The 22,370-nt window shown below is 36.1% G+C and overlaps 2 protein-coding genes and 1 long non-coding RNA gene across 3 annotated transcripts; 1 reads left to right on the top strand and 2 right to left on the bottom strand.

Annotated features, from left to right (window-relative positions):
• Positions 1-5,112: 5,112 nt before the first annotated feature.
• Positions 5,113-16,673, bottom strand: LOC128021089 (uncharacterized). Its single transcript, XR_008185467.1, has 4 exons — positions 16,536-16,673; positions 13,577-13,693; positions 5,460-5,859; positions 5,113-5,249 (listed from the first exon to the last, which is right to left on the bottom strand). It is a non-coding gene; the product is annotated as an uncharacterized LOC128021089 (long non-coding RNA).
• On the top strand, positions 7,818-14,246 carry LOC128021087 (zinc finger and BTB domain-containing protein 21). Its single transcript, XM_052608011.1, has 2 exons — positions 7,818-8,034; positions 9,487-14,246. The coding sequence occupies exon 2, from the start codon at positions 9,492-9,494 to the stop codon at positions 12,576-12,578; it is 3,087 nt and encodes a 1,028-aa protein (XP_052463971.1). The 5' UTR covers positions 7,818-8,034; positions 9,487-9,491; the 3' UTR covers positions 12,579-14,246.
• Positions 14,551-16,619, bottom strand: LOC128021088 (autophagy-related protein 101). Its single transcript, XM_052608012.1, has 2 exons — positions 16,052-16,619; positions 14,551-15,144 (listed from the first exon to the last, which is right to left on the bottom strand). Exons 1-2 carry the CDS (start codon positions 16,301-16,303, stop codon positions 14,740-14,742), a joined length of 657 nt encoding a protein of 218 aa, XP_052463972.1. The 5' UTR covers positions 16,304-16,619; the 3' UTR covers positions 14,551-14,739.
• Positions 16,674-22,370: the final 5,697 nt, after the last annotated feature.

Raw genomic sequence — 22,370 nt, 5'->3', positions numbered from 1 at the left:
AAAAGGCATTTTTTCTTAATGTATTCATCTGAGGCATTGCACTCAACAAAAGAGTTTGAAGTGTCACAATTATTTTTATTTTTTTTTGGTACTTATAATTTGATGTACTATTAATCTCTTCTCCTTGCTGCAAGAACAATCCATTTTACGGTGAACTTTAAATGTCATTCATAGACTAATTCTTTTTTATTTGTTTATTTTCAGGAGATTTATGAAATTGAACTTGATATTTAAATCTTTATTTTTAGAACAGCACATTGCATTCTTGTTCTGTGGTGTCTGTCTTGTTGTTTTCATGCTGCTTGTATTTCTGGACTTTTCCTTTGAACAACCTGAGACCACGGTTATAATTCATCTTTTCATTTGGAGGATGGGGTCCAAATGAGACATCAAAGGAGTTTGGGTTTTGGGGCATTTACCGTGTCCGATACAAAAAAAAAAGTGTGACACACTTTGCAAAAAGCGTGGGAATTGTCTATGCTGCTTCGCGATAAGAAATTAAATTCATCTGTCCAGCTGTTGTTGAACTTGTAGCTGTATTTAGTTGTTGTTGTTTTTCGCCCTTTAAGCATTACACGCACGTCTACATGCACAGATATGAACAGCACAACTGAGTTTTAGGTCGCCAGGTTAAGGTCAGAAATGAGTTAAAAAACTGTATGATCTGTCTATTACAATAACAAAATTAGAGGGGCGCAGGAGATGGGTGTGAAATACGGGAGACTCCCGGGAGTGTTAACAGGTAGCCTAAATGGGAAAATGAAGAAACTGCCTGTAATAGACTGTGAAAACTTGCATTTTATATTTTAAAACTAAAAATACAAAATTTAAGTGAAAATAAGATGTTTATTATTATTATTGTTTAATAAATTACATCCATTTGGAAAATTAACACTTCTCATTGGGCGGGCCACAGCTGAAAGCCTCTTCTGTCGTTAATAACTCACCCTCATGTGTTCTAAATCCATAAGACCTCCGTTCATTTTAGGAATACAAGTTAAGATATTTTCAATGAATTCTGAGACCTCTCTGACCCTCCCATATCAGCAATAATTATCATGATCAATGTCCAGAAACGTAGCAAGGAGATCTGTAAAATAATACATGTGACATCAGGGGTTCAACGGTAATTTTATGAAGCTACGAGAATACTTTTTGTACACAAAGAAAACAAAAATAACAATTTGTCTCCTCTGCGTCACCCTAGTGCCATTTTGGAGCTAAATCCACATAAACAGCGTATGCTATTCTGTGTTAGCTGCATCACGCGAACACGTTTTTGTTCAAATCAATGCGTAAACAACATAGTAAACGTTATCTGCATGAGGCAGCTGACACAGAGTAGCATTTTACCGATCTCCTTGTTACGTTTCTGAACCTTGAACGTGGTAATTACATTTCTGTCTATGGGAGGGTCAGAGAGGTCTCAGAATATATCTTAAAATATCTTAATTTGTGTTCTGAAGATGAACGGAGGTCTTATGGGTATAGAATGACATGAGAGTGAGTAATTAATTACATAATTTTCATTTTTGGGTGAACTAACCCTTTAAGCCTGTCGAAAACAGAATTTGATGTTTAACCATTCAAAGAGATAGCGTTTCAAATTTTCAATATGGCCGCCGAGTGATATGCCTTGTCTTAAAGGAACTTTGCTATTTCTTCTGGCAGAAGGATTCCATTTAATGTATTTTCTTAATCCAATAGCGTTTTAATTAACGTTTGCGTCCTTAATCATTTAAATACTTTGGAATACAGCGAAAACGCAAATGACCTTACAGTCCCAGCTAAATGGGTTAAATGTCTACTGTGCCTCTTGCCTACACAACGTCCTTTTTCCGCAGCTAAACGGATATATTTAGCACATATGTTATTGGATGTAGCCTATTTCTCATCAGAATATTAATTCAGGCGTTTGCTTGACCGTTATGGCTCACTATATATATTAAATTTCTAAATAGAAATAATGAGTATAATGTGGTCTCAGAATGCTCAAAGCTCGTTTCTTCTAGTGCGCGCTGTAATCTTCCGGATAAAACATCACCTCATATTGTGTGTCTCTCTCTCTGTTTCTCTTTCTCTCCCTCTGTCGCCCTTCCGCTCCTCCTTTGGCAATAACACTGTGCTGCTCCTCAGAGAATCTGAGTCTGGCCTCGATCGAGTAAGCGATTATTATTCCGCGGGAACCTCTGGAAGAGAACCATTGGTGGAACGACCAGAACCACGTCGGGGAGTAGTCCGGTTCGCGCCGGATGTCAAGTACTGACAGAAAGCAGATGAGAAAGAGGAAGACAGCTATAGACAGAACAATGAAGTAATGAGAAATATTTTAGAAAATATTTTTGCAGACAAAATAAGAGACGTGTTCTATTGGGTTATGTATATAGGCTATTATGTCACAGGTTAAGATTAAAAAATGAGCTTCCTAATGAGAAAAACATCAACAAACCTGTGCTCCCAGACTGTTTTGAAATGGTGCTATTTTCTGTTTCATGCTATTTCTCAAAACATAGTGTTGCCTTGATGTAGCAAGTAGCAAATATCATGTTTCATTAAGTGCTTCCTTAAATTAGAACATACTGTTTAAAAGTCTAATAAATATGATTAAATCAGTGCCTATCTGGTTGTTTTCGTGCTTTCATTGCAATATCCATTAAGTAATATGTTCCTAATACAGTTTTTTAATAATAATAAACAATAAATGAATTATTTTTTACATTAAAAAATATCTGATGCATCCTGGAAACTCATCAAGTATCAATATCATACTGTTGCTATATTTTAGTTCATTATGACAACAATAGGAGTCAATGGAAAGTCCCAATCATGATGAAAACACTGGGGGCGTGTGGCTGTCATTTCCCATTTTCCAAATCAGCTGCCTTCATACAAATCGTCTGAATAATTCAAAGTTTAGAGGGTATTTTGGACAGAGATCTATTGTAAAATTAATAGCTTAAGAGGCATATTAGCACAAGGATCCATAGTTACTCCTGTCTGCTGTGAACTGTGGGAATCTTGTTAAACCTTAGTGAGAGAGAGAGAGAGAGAAAGTCCTGAGGGTTGCTTTTCTGGTTTCACAGGTCAGATATTACACAGATATATAGGAGACAAAGACCACACTTATATCGGAATACATTGTAGATGGTGATCACCAGCTGGTTGGTACCAAACCAACTAACCCTGAGCTAAGCGAACCCTACTTGGTCTTTTCCACAGGCATAACATGAGTTTAAGAACAACAGTTCTTGTTATTATGGAGACTCTTGAAATTCTAAATGAGATGAAGGCGTGATCCTATCTTCAGAGACACAAGGAGGCAGATTAGATTAAGTAGAACATGGTCTTTTATTTAAATTACAACACAAATGCTTCATCTGCATTCTTATAATTACATTTAGTGGAATAACGGACATTAACTTTGTGTCCTGCCTTTTAGCAGCCCATTGCCCTCACTAATAAACACTGATGTGTATATCACAACATGGGCTAATTCAGTTACACATCCTATTTAAAAAAAGATAATAAATATAATAATTATGAAGAAAATAAATGAAGAAAATAAATTGTGTGTATGTCTGTGTACTGGAAGGGTTCTCTAATTAACAGAAACTGAGGGAAACAGTTATTAAGAAAAGAGTGATATTTCTGTTGGTTTACATATTGATCCTGATGCAACTAACAAATCAAGATTTTAAAATGCAACCTAAATAAGTAGAAATGACCATTGTGTAAGATATGACCTGTTTTTTTTTTTATAGCAAATATAAATTAACATGCAAACATAAACATGTTCACATATTCACCCACACCCATGAAAACACACAAATACACAGTTCTACAGCTCCAGGAGGCAAAACTGAGACATTGCCACGGAGATGCCTTACTTTTTTAGCATCTAGCTGAATAATAATTGGTGAATTGAAGATGTGTATGACTACCCCATCTCTGAAATAAACTTTTTACACGACATGTCTCTGGAGAATTCAGCCTGCAAAAGATCGAGGAGGCCTTGTTTACTAGTTCTCTCACACAGGCTCCATGCACTCAAAAGTCTCCGCAAATAGTCACATTATTTTTAAGAAATCTTAAATCCTTAAATCCTGAGAATAATTCATTGGAACATATTCTGTTTACAAAGGCCTCCATATAGCCTACTCATATTAGATTTTCATCTGTCCAAACACATAACATACAGCCAACTGACCAAAGCTAGTATCAAATTGTACAGCTAATACAACAGTGTCCTTTAGTGGCCCATTTAAGAAAGTGGCATAACATCACTGGAAAAGGGTGTATATAGTATTTTGTGTGTGAAATTTTCCTAAATGAAATAGGCCTATATTCAATCAATTTAAATATCTATACCAGGGCCACAATAGATATTTGGGAGAAGAAGCACCCCCGCAAATAATGAAATATACACATTTCTCTACCATTTGATATTGCTGATGGGAATAAACAACCAAATACACTGAAATTAAAAAATATTTTTTTAAATATATATAATAATAATAATTATTATTATTATAATTATAATACCACAAACATTACTTTTCATTAAAAAATAAAACATTTAATTAAACATCAACTAGATTCAAAATGTGGAGTGTGACTTAATTGTCCAAATGCTTTGTAGGGTCACTGTGTATGAATTTCTTGAAACATTAGCTCAAGATCTGGATCTGGCAGTGCAGATAGATGACGTAGTGATCACTGATGAGCCACAAAGTAACCTGAAAACTACCCAATCCTGCCACTAGGTCATTGGTCATATCAAAATACCTTTAAAAGATAGTTATCAATGTGACAAAATGAATATCATCCAGAAATCAGACCATTTTTAGGGCTTTTACAGTGGGCTACATTATTTAATTGTATAAATGTTTTATTATTTATTGTTTATTAAGTATATATATATATAGATTGTATATATAAGATAATATGGTCTCAGTTTGATATCTGAATTTAAGTAAAATATGTTTGTCATATACGCTGACATAATTAACAGCTTAAATTGAGTCTAGGTGTCTTTGACGTGACAAGAAATGGCATATTGAGTGAATGGAGAGAAAAACAAGCTCCATGGAGACAGTTGCTATGGAAGCACTGTACCCTGAGGGGGCGTATCCCATGGAGATAAGGATGCAACTGGGGTAAGTGTAAATTAAAGGAATTTCTAGATGCACAGAAGCCATCGAAAAACGGCTGTTGTATAGCGTCACATTAGCAAAATTATGGGTGCTGTTCTGAAAGACAAAAAAAAAAAAACCTTGGTTACGTTATCATACTACACACTACTGTACATAAACATAATTTATTGAGTTTAATGATACTGGAGTTTTTAATTTTTAATCTCATAAAAAAAAGAGAGAAAAAAAACATGACTTCTGTTTTGCTCTCACTTAAAGTTGTGTGACAGTGTAATGAAATCTCTACAGAAGCCTTCTCTACTGTACCTGCACAGCTGTGCCCTGGTCTACTGGGGTTCAAGTCTATGTATCCAGACCAACAGCCAAAATTGTTTATACAGTAAGCCCATCAGTCTGCCCATCAATCATCCAGAAAACACTCATCTAAATCTTTAAATAACAGGAGACCAATCACATCTCAAGTCAACATGTCACACAATGTGGAAAGACTATTACACACAAGACACAGTAACTCCTGACTTGATTGTAACCATCGCAACATTTCATGACCTGTGTTTGGTATTTTGTTTTATAAACAGTGACAAGACACTGTCCATGGCAGCCACCCACAGCACGGCCTCTTCTGGGTATATGAGGTTGGAGAGGAGATCACATTGGTCATGGACACAGATTAGTCATATTACACAGATGATAGTCTGATCATATCCTGAAAAAAGAAAAGAAAAAGAAAAGAAATTCAAAATTGTCTAAAATTGACAAACTGAACAACTGTAAACTTTCTAATACTTTCTTTTATACTTTTCTTATTTTGTTTGATCAAAATAATATTGCAATATTATTACATTTGCAATCATTAAAACTGTTTTATTTTTTTATATATTTAAAAATATAATTTATTCCTGTAATGACAAAAAAGTGTCATCAGTGTGTGCAGTGATGCTTTAGAAATCGTTCTAATATGATCTGGTGCTCAAGTAGCATTTCTTTTTATAAAAGGTTTTTGCTCTTATAAAATATATTTATAGAAACCGTGGTACATTTTTTGAGGATGCTTTGATGAATCGAAAGTTACAAATAACAAAATTTATTTGCAATAATCTTTTTGTAGCACCTTACTGTAAACGTCTTTACTGTCATTTGATCAATTTAATGATTCCCTGCTAAATAAAAGTATTAAAATTCTTTTTAAAAAAAATCTTACTGACCCCCCAATTTTGATTGGTAGTGAATGAACTATACACATATATTCATATACAACATCCCATTGTAAATAAAAATCACAAATGACCCAGAGAAAGTAATGAGATGAATGGAATTAAATGGAGAGTAAGTTTCCAGCTTTACTGATATTTTTTCTTTACAGACTTCAGAAAATCTCATAAATAGATTTTAAAAAGAAAAACAATTGCTTAGAATCGCCAAAATATGAAAGTAAAATCTCATGTTGTCCACATTCATTTTATGTACTCAAATTAGAAAACCATCTGAGAACATTATGATACTTAAATGAAGCACAGAAATGGAGAAAACGTAAGCAGATATTGTCTACCTTCAAATAAAGTGTTATGCCCCCATTCCAAATCCAGTAAGAGACATGATTAACTAGGTAAAAAAAAAAAAAAAAAAAAATCATTTTGATTTTGATTTGCTATTGTCACGAAGTTCTTGTTTGGCCAAATTAATAGATATTATGTGTCTTAAGTTACGTTAGAACAAGTTCAATAAAACCTTTTTATTGTATTTCTACGGGCAGAGGAGAATAGCCAAACCAAAAAGAAACAAAGAAAACACAATGTAACATTCATAAAACTGTACACAATGAAATGCGCACGTGAGTGAAGCTGTAGTGCCATCTAGTGGTCACTGTTTTTGTTTAGTTTTTTGGCTCAGCTGCCGTGGATCGCGAACTGTGTGTGTGTGGATTGGGCAAGGCTTAAAGGGCAGGACGAAAGTCTCAAAATTCAAATGAAGCAAACAGAATCGACTCAGAAGAGACGTGGATGAATGCACAGACCTCGCCTTATCCACAAATGCACATTTTAATCCATACATGCACGAATTATGATAATTGTTAATACAAACTATAACATTTGTATTCACAAATATGTCTCTATTTGAACAAAATGCTGCACAATAATGTCATTCTTAACCCTGATAATGTAAAGCGCTTTAGTGACTAGAAAAGCGCTATATAAATGTAAGGAATTATTATTATTATTACTAATAAAAGCATTTGTTTCAGTGTAGTGATGCACATTCGCAAATTTTTCATATCGTTTCCACGAATTGCATTGGGCCTTGTTCGTTAGTAGTTGTGCATGAAATGCTGAAAACTGTGAAAATGAATTCTCAAAATACAAATGAACCAAACAAGATCGACTCGAACTAGACGAGCTAACTATTTGCAAACATGTCTGTATATGTACAAATCGCTGCACAATCATTTAATCCTGAATAAAAATAAAAAGGCATTTGTTTGTGGTTCGTAAGATATGTGTATAAAATTGATGTAGTACATTGATATTTTTGCGTGAATCTATTAATAATTTTGAGTCTAATTTCATCCCATATTTCTTTAGCAGCCTGTCACTTCAACAAGTGAAGCGTGTATTCGTGCTTGAACCATAGAGAGGCTTGAACTCACCTCAACGGTTTATCAGTTCGTCATCCTCTACTCATTTCCTCGTCCACGCCCACAGCTTATACAGCAGCCAATCAGACAGCAGCACACGTGACGAGCGTTCTTAGCGATGACCTCATCCCTACAGTGGGATGACGTCAAATACAAGATGGATGGAATCACGACTGTTTCATGCTCAACGCAACTCTGAAACAAAGTCCAGTGTCGGAGCTCCGGGGCACCCAAAGCCACCGAACTAGAGTGAGTAGAAATGCTGAACAACTTTGTTTCGTCGTCTAAGTGAAGTAGTTGAATGTTGTTTTGGTAAAAACAGGCTTTCCTGACGTAACGCCGAGGAGATTTTGACAGAAGCGGCTGCTCTCAGTCTGTTGTGCAGGATGCGATGTCTGCGCAGTCGGTGACAGGAGGACTGTGTGCGCGCAGACGCGTGTTCTAATCGTTTCTCGTATCTTGTGAATAGTGGAGGGAAGAGACGCAACCGTTGCCTGTATTTTGTAACTTGTTTGCTAATAGGGTGACAGTTTGGCAACGGTGATTCAACAGATGGTTTTATTTTAAACAGAGCTCGAGATTCAGAGGAAGGAACATGCAGCGAAATCATTTAATTTAAAATATTAACATACTTATTGGCTCGTTTTAATGCGTGAGTAGTCTCTCTATGCGACGTAAAACTAACTGTAACCAACGTTAGACATGTAATCAGCGGTCGTTATGCGCATGCGTAGACGCTTACTGTATTTACTTGCTTATTGTAATTCTGTAATTATTTAACAGCTTACGAAATAACTTTAATGTGTATATTTTTCTAATCTGAGCATTTTAAATATCAACTTTTTTTCTTTGTAGTTGTTTTGCTGTAAAGATTTGTAGAAGAAATCATGTGCCAGTGTTTAATTTTACAGTGTATTAATAAATTAATAGTGCTTGCAGTCAGGCTTCTTTGTCAGTTTGTTTTAATATATATATATATATATATATATATATATATATGTGTATATGTATATGTATATGTGTGTGTGTGTGTGTGTGTGTGTGTGTGTGTGTGTGTGTGTGTGTGTGTGTGTATGTATATATGTACACACACACACAATATATTGCAGTGGTTGTCAATCACTCCAGGGTGCCCCATTATTAATAATATTAAGAATATTAAAATAAATAATCATATCTGATTTCCGAAGTTTCAATAACTATGTATTTATTTTATTAAAACAAAGTTGTTGAAAATGTGTTTTTTATTTGAGAGTGACTAATGTGATGTAAGCTTACATGTTGTGCCTTTCTTAGCATTTATCAGCATTTTCATGTTTAAACTATTATGTATGTTTCATGGTAATAATCTACAGTAAGATAAATAATTTTAGCATTATTTAATGTATTGGGTAGCATTTATTAATGTAAATTCATTTTAATTTCCACATACTAATATATTGTTAAAATTTCAAGTTGAATTTCACATAAATTAACAATACACTAAAAGTGTATTATAAATTTACATAAAATTGTTGTTCATTTGAAGTTCATGATACAGGGTGCATTAAGTAATGTATTGATATTTGTGATCAGTACTGAATGTACTGATATTTGTGAAAAGTGTTACCAAGATTATTTTTATGTAGCTTAATTGATATGACCGTTGTAATGACTTTTCAATGTCACTAAATTTGTATTTTCTTTTACTTCCCTTCAAAGCCAAAATGGAGAGCCTTGGGCACTACTGTAACCCTTCCCATGGTATTTCACTGCTGGGTGCCCTCAACGAGCAGCGGTTGAAGGAACAGCTCTGTGATGTTGTGTTGTTAGTGGGTGATCAACAGTACCAGGCCCATAAAAGTGTCCTTGCAGCATGCAGTGAATACTTCCAGTCTGTATTCTCCAGAAGGGACTCAGAGAACCGCTCCTTTGTTCAGCTTGACTTCTGTGAGCCTGATGCATTTGAGATTGTGCTAAACTACATCTACTCATCATCTCTGTTTGTGGAGAAATGCAGCCTGGCAGCTATACAGGAGTTGGGATATAGCCTCGGCATTCCCTTTCTAACCAACATCATGTCTATAAGACCTCAGGCGTCATACTCTGTGTCAAGAAAACGGATGTCGCTCTCTGAGGAGGAGGATGGCTCTTCTCAAAAGAAAAGTGTTATTGTACATCAAGGTCAAGGTGAGCAGCCTGGCATGGATGTGTTTCAGAGGAAAAGTTCGACTCTTCAGGGAAAACTGTTTAAACAGGCCACAGAGCCACCTTCGCTCACACAGGATTTTAGCAATCAGAGCAAATTCTCAGGACACGTCAGACCAAATGAAAAAGAGACAAACAGTACCCCTAACAGCAGAAATTCAAACAAAAACACAGACGATGGTGATTGCAGATCTATCATCTCCTCACCAACATCCATACTGAGACATCGAACTGAATACCGATCGCCATCTATGAGGCCAAAACTAACATCCTCCGTTTCTTTCAGTGAGTCTGTACAGCACACTAGCCTACAATCAGATCAAACTGAAGGTGCCATTGATGGAAGAATGGAAGTGTCTCATGAATCCAGGCCAGTGGGTGATCATCAAGGTCCATGCAACCAAACCGTAGACCGAAGTGGGCCACTTATTAAAAGTCTGCTGCGCAGATCATTGTCAATGGATAGTCCCGTTCCTATATTTTCTCCAGCTCTGGATCTTAAGGACTCACAAAGTCGAGAACAGTCTGTAGTCAAGTTATTTACCACAACAGCAAGGTTGCCTTCCCCTGAACATGAGGATAGGGTGTCAAAAGATATGCCATTTCTTCTCAGGTCAAGACAACGAAATGCATACGAGACGGACGGCACTCAAACAACTCAAATCAGGATAAAAGCGGAGCCCAGCAGTCCCCTTGCTGACCCTTCTGAAATTGTTCACATTACCGTTGGAGACAATCTGCCGTTAAATTTCAAAGTCTTTCAGGAAAACTATGATGAAGGTTCCAGAGGGTACTTCGCTTCCTCGATGAAGAGGAAGACTAAGATAGATGGAAGTTATATGCCCTTTAAGAAATCTAGGCCCGTTAATGAGCATCATCTGTTGCATCAGGAAAGCACATTTGGTGAGGTACCTTGCAATTCCAGCATAGATAATAATAATGAGGAACCTGGAGAACTTCGGCCAAACAAAATGTTTAAGTGCTGGAACTGCCTGAAGGTCTTCAGGTCTAATGCTGGTCTGTATCGCCATGTGAACATGTACCACAACCCAAAGAAGCCGTATGCTTGTGACATCTGCCACAAACGTTTTCACACAAACTTCAAAGTCTGGACTCATTGCCAAACCCAACACGGCGTGGTGCAAAATCCCGCAACATCTACTAGTTCCTATTCTGTCCTGGATGAAAAGTTTCAGAGGAAGCTAATTGATATTGTCAGAGAGCGGGAAATAAAGAAGGCCTTGATTATGAAGCTCCGGAGATCCAAGCAAGGCCTGCAGTCGCAACCCTTCGGCAGGAAAAACAGGCGATCGAGGTCCTACGGATGCCCCTACTGTGGTAAAATGTTTTTCTTTCAATCACACTTAAAACTGCATATGAAAGGACACTCCGCTGAGCCAGCTAACCTTGACATGGATGCCGAGAGAGACCTTCAATACAAGCAGCAGCAGCAGTTGACACATATTAAAGAAAACCAAGATAAGGATGTCTTTTTTTGCCGGCTCTGCAATGAGAAACTCCCCTCTTTGCCTGAATTAGAAGACCATGAGAGAGCATGTAGGTATGCTACCGTCTGCCCATATTGTGGACTTCGATTCTCCAACACAGTTGTCAAGAAAGACCACGAAGCTCACTGCAAGTACAAAAAGCTGTCCTGTCTTGAGTGTATGCGCACGTTTAAGTCTTCTTTCAGCATATGGCGTCATCAGGTGGAAGTCCACAAGCAAAATATGATGAGTGTGAAGGAGCAGTTGACTCTCGGTCTCCAGGAGAGCAATCATGACGAATCATCCAACGTTCTCAGAGTTCCACCTCCTTCTCAGAAGTTGATACGTGACTCCAGAGAGGAAGCAGTGTACAGTGACTCATCAGTTCCACCAATGTATGATTCTGAAGACTCGTCGTCTTATGCACCAGAGGACTTGAGCACTCACGGTCCAGGGGAGCTTCAAGTCAAAGAGGAACCTCAAGAGGAAGCAGTATCAGCCAAGGATGGCATGAGCAAAGCTTCTGTTGGATCTGAGGAACCAGGCGTTTGGCCTTGTGAGAAGTGTGGGAAGCTTTTCAGTGGCCACAAAGACCTGGAACGACATCAGGAACTGCTTTGCCACATCAAACCCTTCATCTGCCACATATGTCACAAAGCATTCAGGACCAACTTCCGCCTCTGGAGCCACTACCAGTCCCACATGTCCACACCTGAGGAGCCAGGGATGAGAGAGATTGACAGGCTTCAGTCTTCTCCATCTCCTTCGCCACCTCTCACAATTTCCATCCCAGAGCCTCCAGCTTCTCAAGAACCTCCACTCAAAGCAACCCATTCTGGGGTGGATGCCTCAGAAGAGGAACCCAGAGGCTCCATGTCACTGTCAACCAAACTCAAGAAGCCACAGCAGGAAAAAAAAGGTGACGGTGAGCCTAGGGAACAATCTAGGAAGTCCGACAGCACAGACGAAACTATTACCCCTCAGGAATCTGACACGCTATTTTACCATGCCCCAACTCTCTCTGCACTTACCTTTAAACGGCAGTACATGTGCAAATTCTGTCACCGGACATTTAAGTCCGCTTTCAGTCTGTGGAGTCACGAGCAGAGCCATACATAAGAGTGCAGAGTTGCACATTAGTAGCCCTAACCATTAAAGTAGTCTCCTTTAAACTGTCAAATGATTTACTTTGGGAGACACTTGCAGACAAAACCCAGGGATTTTTTAATAGAATTTGATCATACTTAATATACCTTATTTCTATAAACAGTATTCAAAGACTGTCAAGAGTTTCCTGAATGCATCTTTGATTGCATGCCAAGAGTTGCTCAAAGCATAAATTAGTTTTCTAAAGCATTTCCCTGTATTACATTTTAAGTTCACTTTTCAATGATCATGAAAGGCCATTATATTCTGTCACCTTAAGAACTCTTCTAAATTAGTTTATTTTATTGCAAACAAAAAATGAGTGATTACTTTTTTGGATTGTTACGCAGAAGACTTACGCTTCTCTTGTTTTAGTGGCCTTTATGCTGTTAGCACTTTCAAATATTTACAAATAAACATCGTTCTCTATTAAAAGCACAGGCCTATGCAGACAGGGCATTAATAGACATTAATTCCCTCTTTTCTGGCCTAAAATGATTAAGTTAAGGAAACTGAAGAAAAAGGTGTTTAGGCATTAAATGCCCAATTCAGCCCTGCTTATGCTCTTATAGCTTTTAATCTTAAATTGTTTCTTTAATCATTTAAAGAGAATAAAGATTTATATCTTAATATCAAACTATATAATAAACTTTGTGAACATTGATAGAGGTGAGGAAAATGTTAATCATTTAATTTTGATATAGCTAGTTAAGTTGTATTTATAATTTTAAGACCATTCTGTTAGTGTTTTTGCCAGTTATGTAAACTTACATGGTATTTTTGGAGTGATGTTCTTTAAGCAGTTTTTAGTGTGTGCCTGCAACGTGGATCTTCTAATACTTTTTGTTGTACAGGACATGCAGTATATATGTGGGAATTACTTCTCATAAATGTGTAGAGATGAAGTCAGAGTAGATTTTCGTACTGTATCAGTACATTGTGAGCTGGACCATAGTGTAAGTTCAACTTACCAGAATTCTGTACTCGGTGATTAATGAAGTCTTGATGCAATGACGTTGAATGGTTGCACATTCCCGATGTTCAGTGGACCTTTTCTGTGACCGTATGAGCCAGAAAAGATCTTTATTCTAAAATATTAAAGCACAAAAACAGCAATCTTATTAGCAAGTGTTTGAAATATTAATAAATTAAGGAACATTAGGGGATGTTTGGCTTCCCAAGCTTATGGCCTTAATGAACAAGTTGGATAGAAGTTCCTGATTTAGTTTGCATTTAATTTGTCCCCAGTATTACATGACATAACATCAACTTCTTGTTTTGAGTAAAGAGTTTAACCATATTATCAGCAGATCAATTAGTCCTGATAATAAAATGATTATTTCAGTAATTGATAAACTTCTTAATATGGTTTAATGAAAGGTTGTATGACATTTAATGAATAGGGATGACAGAACAGACCATTTAATCATCATCCTGGTCTTTGTTTGTACAACACACACATTTTCTCTTATGAAAAGTATCTCTTTTTTTGGTATTCCTGTAGTATCTCTGCAATAACTAATATTGTAAGCACTTGAATTATTCTAATGTGGCTTTAAAAACTGTATCAGTTTTTGTGTTCAATCATTTTCTACTGTTTCTGTGCTTGCTTTCTAAAATAAATATCAACATGTGCAATAATTTGTGTTCTGATTTGGACACTGTGTCAGTTACAAAATTTACAGACACTATTTGGGTAAAGTATGAATTCTTATCTATTGGACGAAAAAGAGTATGCAGTATTTATAAAGTATAGAAGTTTTCTTACATAAATAGGTATTAAATGTTTTTTTTTTATTATTATTATTGAACAGGCTATTTTTTTTAATTGAATAGACATTAAATTTGTTATTTAGCTTTTGAGTTAAGGTGAATATATGGAAAAAGCACCTACTTATCAGCGTGACAAAAATTCAGACAAATATGCAAGAGAAAAAAAAAAGAATTCAGGGAACATAATTAATTTTATTGAAAATAAAATGAATAATTTGCTTGCGTGAATTAGCTGATGCAAACATTGTGGACAGCATAATTATACAGGAAAAGTGTAGTGAATTTACTTGAAATCCCATTGTAATGATTTTCTATTTTTACAAGATCATCATAAACATCCAAGAACTGTCTTAACTGTCTTTTACAATGCCAGTGTGTCTTTGATCAGCCTCCTCATGGTAGTGCTCACTGACGTGCCCAGAGAATCAGTTATCTGGTATGTGATCTTGTACAGATACGGCTGGACGTCTTTCAAACTCGTATCGAACACATTGTCCACCTCCGATTGTGTAGGCATCTTGGGAAGATACTCATGACGGTTAATGACTTCCACGATGTTGATGACTTTCTCGCCGAGCTTCTCGCCAACCTTCTCCCTGCAGATCTGCCGCTCTTGTTCGTTGGCCAGGTTCACCACGTTCACCTTAATACTCCAGACCTCCCACGGGATGCATTCGTCTGAAAAGGGCCAGCGTGATTTCTTCTTCTGGTAGAACTCCAAAGAGATCTGACCCATGCCATCACTCCCAGAATTACCAAGAGCATCCTGGGTAGAAATAAGGTTGTGGTTATAAAACGTGTAATAAACGCAACAATCACACTACTACCTTATTAAAACTTTAAGGATATGGATTTGTTTAATAAGAAAAAATGGACAGAAGTAATTTTGTAATTCCTGGAACAAATATTTAGGAACCAAATATAATAAGGATGCAAAATATAGTCTTGGTATACTTGGACTATATTTTAAATCCTCTGTTAGATGAGTTACATTTATTTTATTTTTTAAATAGAGAGAATTCCAGCTTTTCAAAGCAATACGATTTTGAAGAAGGCAAGAATCCACAGATTTAAATGACTTGGTTAGAATTACCATAGAGCTATGGAACATGAAATGAATATACTTTATTACTTTATTGAAAAGATATAGGCAACTCTGAAATGAAAGCATTTAAAGAAACAGATATATTAGATTAATTCATATAGCATATTATGGTTAGGTATCATGTCTTACAGGTGTGATTATAAATGCATAATATAGATATAATACATTAACATACATGAATTTTCCATCTGGAGATGTTAAAAAAATAAAATCGACCTACTTGTTTATATACAGTCTTTGTTTTTATGTTTTGGTGCTGGGTATTATTAACACAAAATAACCAAACTGAATAAAAGGAAGGAGAAGCATAAAAATTTAAGAAATACTAAAGGAAGAAGTATGCCCTTAGAAAATAAAAAAAAATTGTACATGAATAAAGAAATTAACCATGATTCAGTAGCGTTATACCATGGTACTAAAATCACGTCAGAGTACTCTGGTACTACCATGGAGCATGTCCAAACAGGGTAAACATGGTGTTACCATGGTACACCTTTATAGTGAGTTAAAGCTTAATAGTCTAATAAGAATATATAGCTCTTAAATTAACTTCTGTGATTAAAAGTACCTTAAATTCGGCTACCGCTTTCCTGATAACCCTGTCCAGCTCATCAGAAGACACTCGCACGAATGTGAAGTCGATGAAGTCGCAGTCCACGTCTTGAGTTCCCACCGTGCCGATGGAGTACGTGCCCTCTTTCTTATAGTGAAATTTCCCCGTGCTGCGGTGCAGGAGGATCGTGTGCAGGAGGGCTAGCATGGCCTCATCCACCTGCCTGCCCTCCACTGACAACTCCAGCACTTCTGATCGACAGTTCATGATATTCTAAAATAATGTTCTATAGCTAATAAACCAAAAAGATTTTCGAAAGATCTGTTGATCTGAGCAAATAGACACGGATCTAAACATTCAGCTATTCTGCCTCTAAAAACGCTGAGCTGTGTCACTTTAGACAGTCTGAAACAGGTTACAATAAAATAGAGACTTAAAAATATAAATACGAAAACCAAACGTCATTTAAACGTCTAGGGCGTTTATATAACATGTTTACCTTAGACACAAAATGTCGATGCGCGTTATTTCTTCTTTCAATAAAGTGCTTTTGTTTTGTAAACACACGTCAGATGTACAGGGCGGGATAAGGAACAGCGGAGTTTGGCGTTTTAATAATCGCGGGGTTTGGTTCACAGTGTTTTCGAGATAAAATAACCGGCTCAGCAGTGATTCATTACGGAGTAAGAATTGGACTGAAATGATCGTGCTTACAAGATTTAATGGCTACGATTTTATCTTAGCCAGAGTTACAATACAATAAATGCAAACAATAAATATGTTCAAACCTGTAGTATATAAATAACTAAAATAAAACAAAATAACGATTAATAACAAAAAGTCAATATTATATTTAATAAAATGACTACATCCTTAAACCACATTGGTTAGAAGTATATATATATATATATATATATATATATATATATATATATATATATATATATATATATATATATATATATATATATATATATATATATATATAATAAAAAATGGAGCCATTTAATTATATTAATTTTATATATAATATTTTATGCAATAAACTTTAAATATATATTGTTTATTTACGCTAATGTATATTTAACTTGTGACAAACTTGTGTCATTGGAGTCATGGGACTTTTATTTTGAAGATAATCTTCAGTATCTGTTGTTTTGGAGGGGGTATCAGAGGGAAGAAAAAAAACATTAAGTACACGTATGTTTATATTTTGAAGTCTAATTTTAATTTCACAGAAATATTCTATCTATAGTAAATTCTTCAAAGAGTGACTCTGAATGTATCCACCCAAATAAGAGTATTTTATATGGCTACAATTAGCTTTCATCTGTATAAGATTCATCAAAGTGGGTTTCTTTACTGACATGCGTCCTCTTCATCATCCTATCAACAAAGTCCTGCACAAAATACCTTTCTTACCGCCTCACGAGAGTCACAGATTACTAGAAAAATACATTTAACAGCTTTTTGTTAAATCCGTGCTGGTCACAGAGGGATGATGGTCATCCTCATCAGCAGAGGGAGGCAACAGAGAGCCTATGAGCTCTGGATCTCCTGCACCAGGAGGCAGAACCAGATTTTACCAAGTGAGACATGTTCCTGGGACAACATCTTTGTTGACCCTGGAACAACATTGTGATTAACCAATCAGATTTGAACAACCAGTTTATAGATTTTGTGAAGTTTATGCTTAAAATCACTGTTTGGTGCTTGTACATCAGCAACATATGGTCAGGAATAAATTTTTTGGAGTAAAATGTTGTTCCAGGGTCAACAAAATATGTTGACCTAGGAACACATCTAACTCAGCAAAATCAGGACGTGCCACCAGGAACAGGCTCTGGGGAGAATTGTGACATTCTGCTCGGCTCTAGATCATGCCCTCAAGTATAGGTGGGGAAGACCGCTGAGATCTGCGGGGCCCCTGGTATCTGAAATACTGAGGAAATCGATTATAATTTGTATATTGCATCATAACATCTTGGTAATATGTGGCAAATATATTTCAAAAGTGGGATGTGCCAAAAGATGTCTTTGTTACTTCTATAAAAATGTTGTTTTCCCCTTTTTTCAGCATGCAGCTGACTGTAGATATGCAGATTCCTGTGTGTTTTGGAGGAAAGGCACTGTATATAGACACAGGAGGGAGTTTCTCAGTGCAGCTGGTTGCTGATATGGTGGAGACAGCCGTGCAGCACTGCACCCAACTGGATACAGATCTGATTTGAGTAACTGAGATTTTGGGATGTGTAAATGTACATATATTCAGAAGAAAAATGCTTAATGAGCTCGACATGTATAATTGTCAAATAATCTGTCTTTGTTTTTCCTCTTTAGAAAAAGACTTAGCTTTAGAGGAACTTACTGTTGAGAAGATCCTCTCTAACCTCTTCTTGGTCCATTGCCATGACTATGTAGAGCTGTTAGCTGAGGTTTACCTCCTACCTTACTTCCTTTCCGAGCATCCTGAGGTAAAAAAAAAAAAAATGCATCTAAGGACAGGTGCGGTAAGTAGTGATTGACAGCATTGCATTCCCATTCCGGCATGACTTAGAGGATCTTTCTCAGAAGACCCGCCTCCTGAATGGCAACACATCAAAGTTTAGCGGTACTCAGCAACTCTTACTACTGAAACAGAATAATGAATGGCAGACAAATCAATTTAATTATTCTTTTTTTTTTTTGCTGAATACTTAAAAATATCTTAAAAATATTTATTAAAAATAATTTAATTTTATATGTATCTGTATCCCTAAGATATTTGATTAATTTGATTACTCACATTTTGTTAAATTAATAATAATTAAATTCAAATATGAATATATACTTAAGGCAATATTACTAATCTTTGTTGAAATTAACTTACTGGCATAAAAAATAACTAATAAAAATATCAAAAACACAACAAAATTAATTTAATATTTAAATAAATTAATTAAAAAAAATGGAAGATACTGAAAATATAAAATTGAAATCTAACACTATATTTGCAAAAACTGTAATAGTATATCAATAGTTCTAAAATAACACTGGTCTATGTATAAATATATATATATATTTGTATGTAAATGTAATATTTAAATATATACATAATATTAAGGATATATAAACTGTATGAAAGAATATATATAATTTTATATATCAGCATATCATATATCATATCAGCAGAGGCTCATCATGCACTAGGAGGGACTGTGAAGATAAACACAGACACTTTTAATTTGCTAATTGTGTGTGAAGGTGTGTGTGTTTTTTTTTTATATATATATATTGGATTTAGTCTTATAAGTCCACTCAACCTGACACAGCACAATGTGGCTTTAGAAAATAGAAGCCAACATCTGTGGTGTTCTCAGCTAAATGTGTCTTCTAGAGAGAGAGAGGGAGAGAGAGAGAGAGAGAGAGAGAGAGAGAGAGAGAGAGAGAGCGCATGTTTTATAAGCTCTTTACCCTTCACCTCCGTGGGTGATGGAATGAATCACTTTGAACAAGTAGCTTGCTTTGCCTTTTGTAGCCAGACCTTATTCATAATGCATCCTGCATACTTGCCAGTCTATTACACCATAGCAGCAGGCAGCTGAAAGGCACAGAGAGCATTTCCATCGTGCTTTCTCGTCTCTTGCCATGAAGTTGAAGGTCTTCCTGCTGGCTGTACAGTACAGCCTCCTGCATTTGAATTGCCGCAGACCCTCTTGCTTTTTAAACAGAGCAGACAAGGTCAGAGAGAGAGAGACTGTGCACAAAAACAAGTACTTTTATGCTCTTCTCAACCTGTCCAATCTGTCTTTAGGTTCGCCTTCTTGTCCCCAAGTCAAATGGAGGCTACAATTCAATATCATATTACATTCAATTTAGGAATAACAGTGGAGAAAAAAAATGTTATGTAAGAAAAAAGTATTATCACAGGAATAAATGTGTATGTATAAAGAAAAAATTTAAGTAAAAATATTATAAATTTGTCAGTAATGTTATTTTATTGTTATTGATATACGATTATTGTTTGTTAATATTTTGAATTAGATTAATTTGCCGTTTTCACTTTAATTGGAAAGTTTTAGTAATTGTTGTGTTTTTGATATTTTTAATTTTAAATACGTCTATATTTAAATATGCCTTTTAATATATTTTTAATTATCGAATTATAAGGCGCACCTTCAATGAATGGCATATTTTACAACTGTTTTAAATATAGGGCGCACCGGAGTAGTAAGGCGCATAGAATAGAAGATACTGCTGTCAAACGTTTGACTGGGTTTGCGTTATGCATCCACTAGATGGAGCTGTGCCAAAGGGAATGTCAACATTTTGACAGAGGGCCTTGATCCATATATAAAGCGCTCCGGATTATAAGGCGCACTGTTGTTGTTTTTTTGTTGAGAAAATTAAATTTGCCTAATTTGCACAGGCCCAAACTTTGTGCCATAATATGCAATGAACTAAATGTGTAATAGTGAATTGAATAATTTGGTCCTAATGAACCCAGTGAGAAGTTTTTGTGGTGTACATTGTGTTGTACAGGTCAAATCAGAATGACTTTCTTTGTTGATTTATGCATGAATGACAGTATAGAGATAAAGAGTTTAGCGCTCACATTCACCTCCAGGTGACATTAATAATTTAGCCACAGATTGTGCCAGTTCAATTTCAGTATATCACCCACGTTCATTCTCTACCAGTGTATATGTGAGAGGTTCATCACTTTAATTGAATTATACACTGGGAAGCCAGCATTACATCAGCACAAAGGTATTCCTTGGCTGGTGATGGATAGTTTTGACACCCTGCAGAAAAACAGACTTAAACACTTTATTCTCATGTGGAAAGAAGAGGACATTTTGTTCTTGATGTTTTTAACCTCCATGTTATTCACAGCAAGAGATCATAATTGCAGAACTGCCTGAGATGTAGTGCTGGACTAATAGGATTCCATCATTTGTCAGGACTGGTTTAGTTGTGTCCTAACAGGCACTTGGCCTCAGGCTTTCTCAGGTGAGGAGGAAAGTACACTGGGTATTTCTACACTGCTGTGAAACTGTAATCCTGGGTCACTGCATCAGACATCGCTTTACCTTAAGACTTATAATATTGAAGGTGAACATGATTATTAACAAGTTATTAGCTGACTATGAATACCGTTTCGGATTGCTCTATTCAGGCAAGGCTATATTTTGTTGTTCTTTACAAATATGCACCAGTTGAAATACCATAATCATTACTCACTTCAAAAGCTTTTATAATTTTTCTGACATTTTGTTACCTAGCTGTGGTAATTATGATATTTCACCGTAAACTATGGTTAACCTACCATTTTTAAAAAGGTTAATACTGAGTTTGAAATTATCCAGTCATTTTAATAATGCTAATTCTGAACTCGACAAATATCAGCTTCCAGTGTTTCACAAAGCTTATGAGGTTTTTCTATCATCTGAATTCCTCAGCAATAGCTGTAGTTGTCTAACTGTAATATGCTGTGGGGAAATATTTACACTAGTACATTTATGAAAAATGTACTAGTGGCCTGACACCATCAGCAACACGCACTTTGGGAAAGAACCAGCCAACTTCCCCTTGAAGAAGACATCAGGAAGAGGAAATGGGGTTGGATAGGGCACACATTACGCAAACCACCAGCCAATGTCACCAGGCAGGTGCTGGAGTGGAAACACCAAGGCAAGCGGAAGAGGGGCCGACCAAGAAATACTTGGCGACGCAACCTTGAGGCAGACACTGCAAAGATGGGCTACAGCTGGAACCAGCTAGAAAGAATGGCTCAGGACAGAGGACTCTGGACATCCGTGGTTGACGGCCCATACCCCAGATGGAGTGAAGGGCACTGATGATGATGACTTATGAAAGGGTTAATTTTGCCTTTTATATGATTTAGCAACCCCCTGGTTAAACAAACATGTTCTAAAAGCAAAAAGATTTTAGATTGTTTCCTGTCATTTTAATGGTTAATGATTGTATCTGGCAGCCCACATTTCAACAATAATATTATTATTGTGAATATGAACCCAAAGCAAATATCGCCTTCCAATAATTGTAATGTCTCAGCTGTTGTCTAAGTATAATATTTAGTTTGAAAATATTTAGCCTACATTAATGCATTCTTGAAAGGGTTAATTGCTTTTAATATGATATGCAACCAATCTTGAACTACCTAGGCATGTCCTAAAACCACAATAAATATAGGATCTCTTTGAAGCCATATAAGAAGCTTTTAGGTTTTTTTTTCTGTCATTTGAATTTTTAGGGGTTAATAATAATAGCTGGCAACCCGCGGCTGAACTAACAATGGCCTTGTGGGAGCGGAACAGTTAATTTCAGTGAT

This window comes from Carassius gibelio, chromosome A10 (assembly GCF_023724105.1).
Source record: "Carassius gibelio isolate Cgi1373 ecotype wild population from Czech Republic chromosome A10, carGib1.2-hapl.c, whole genome shotgun sequence".
In the NCBI taxonomy this organism is placed as follows: Eukaryota; Metazoa; Chordata; class Actinopteri; order Cypriniformes; family Cyprinidae; genus Carassius; species Carassius gibelio.
The sequence above is the reverse complement of the archived record's forward strand: the minus strand, read 5'-3'. Positions and strand labels throughout refer to the sequence as shown.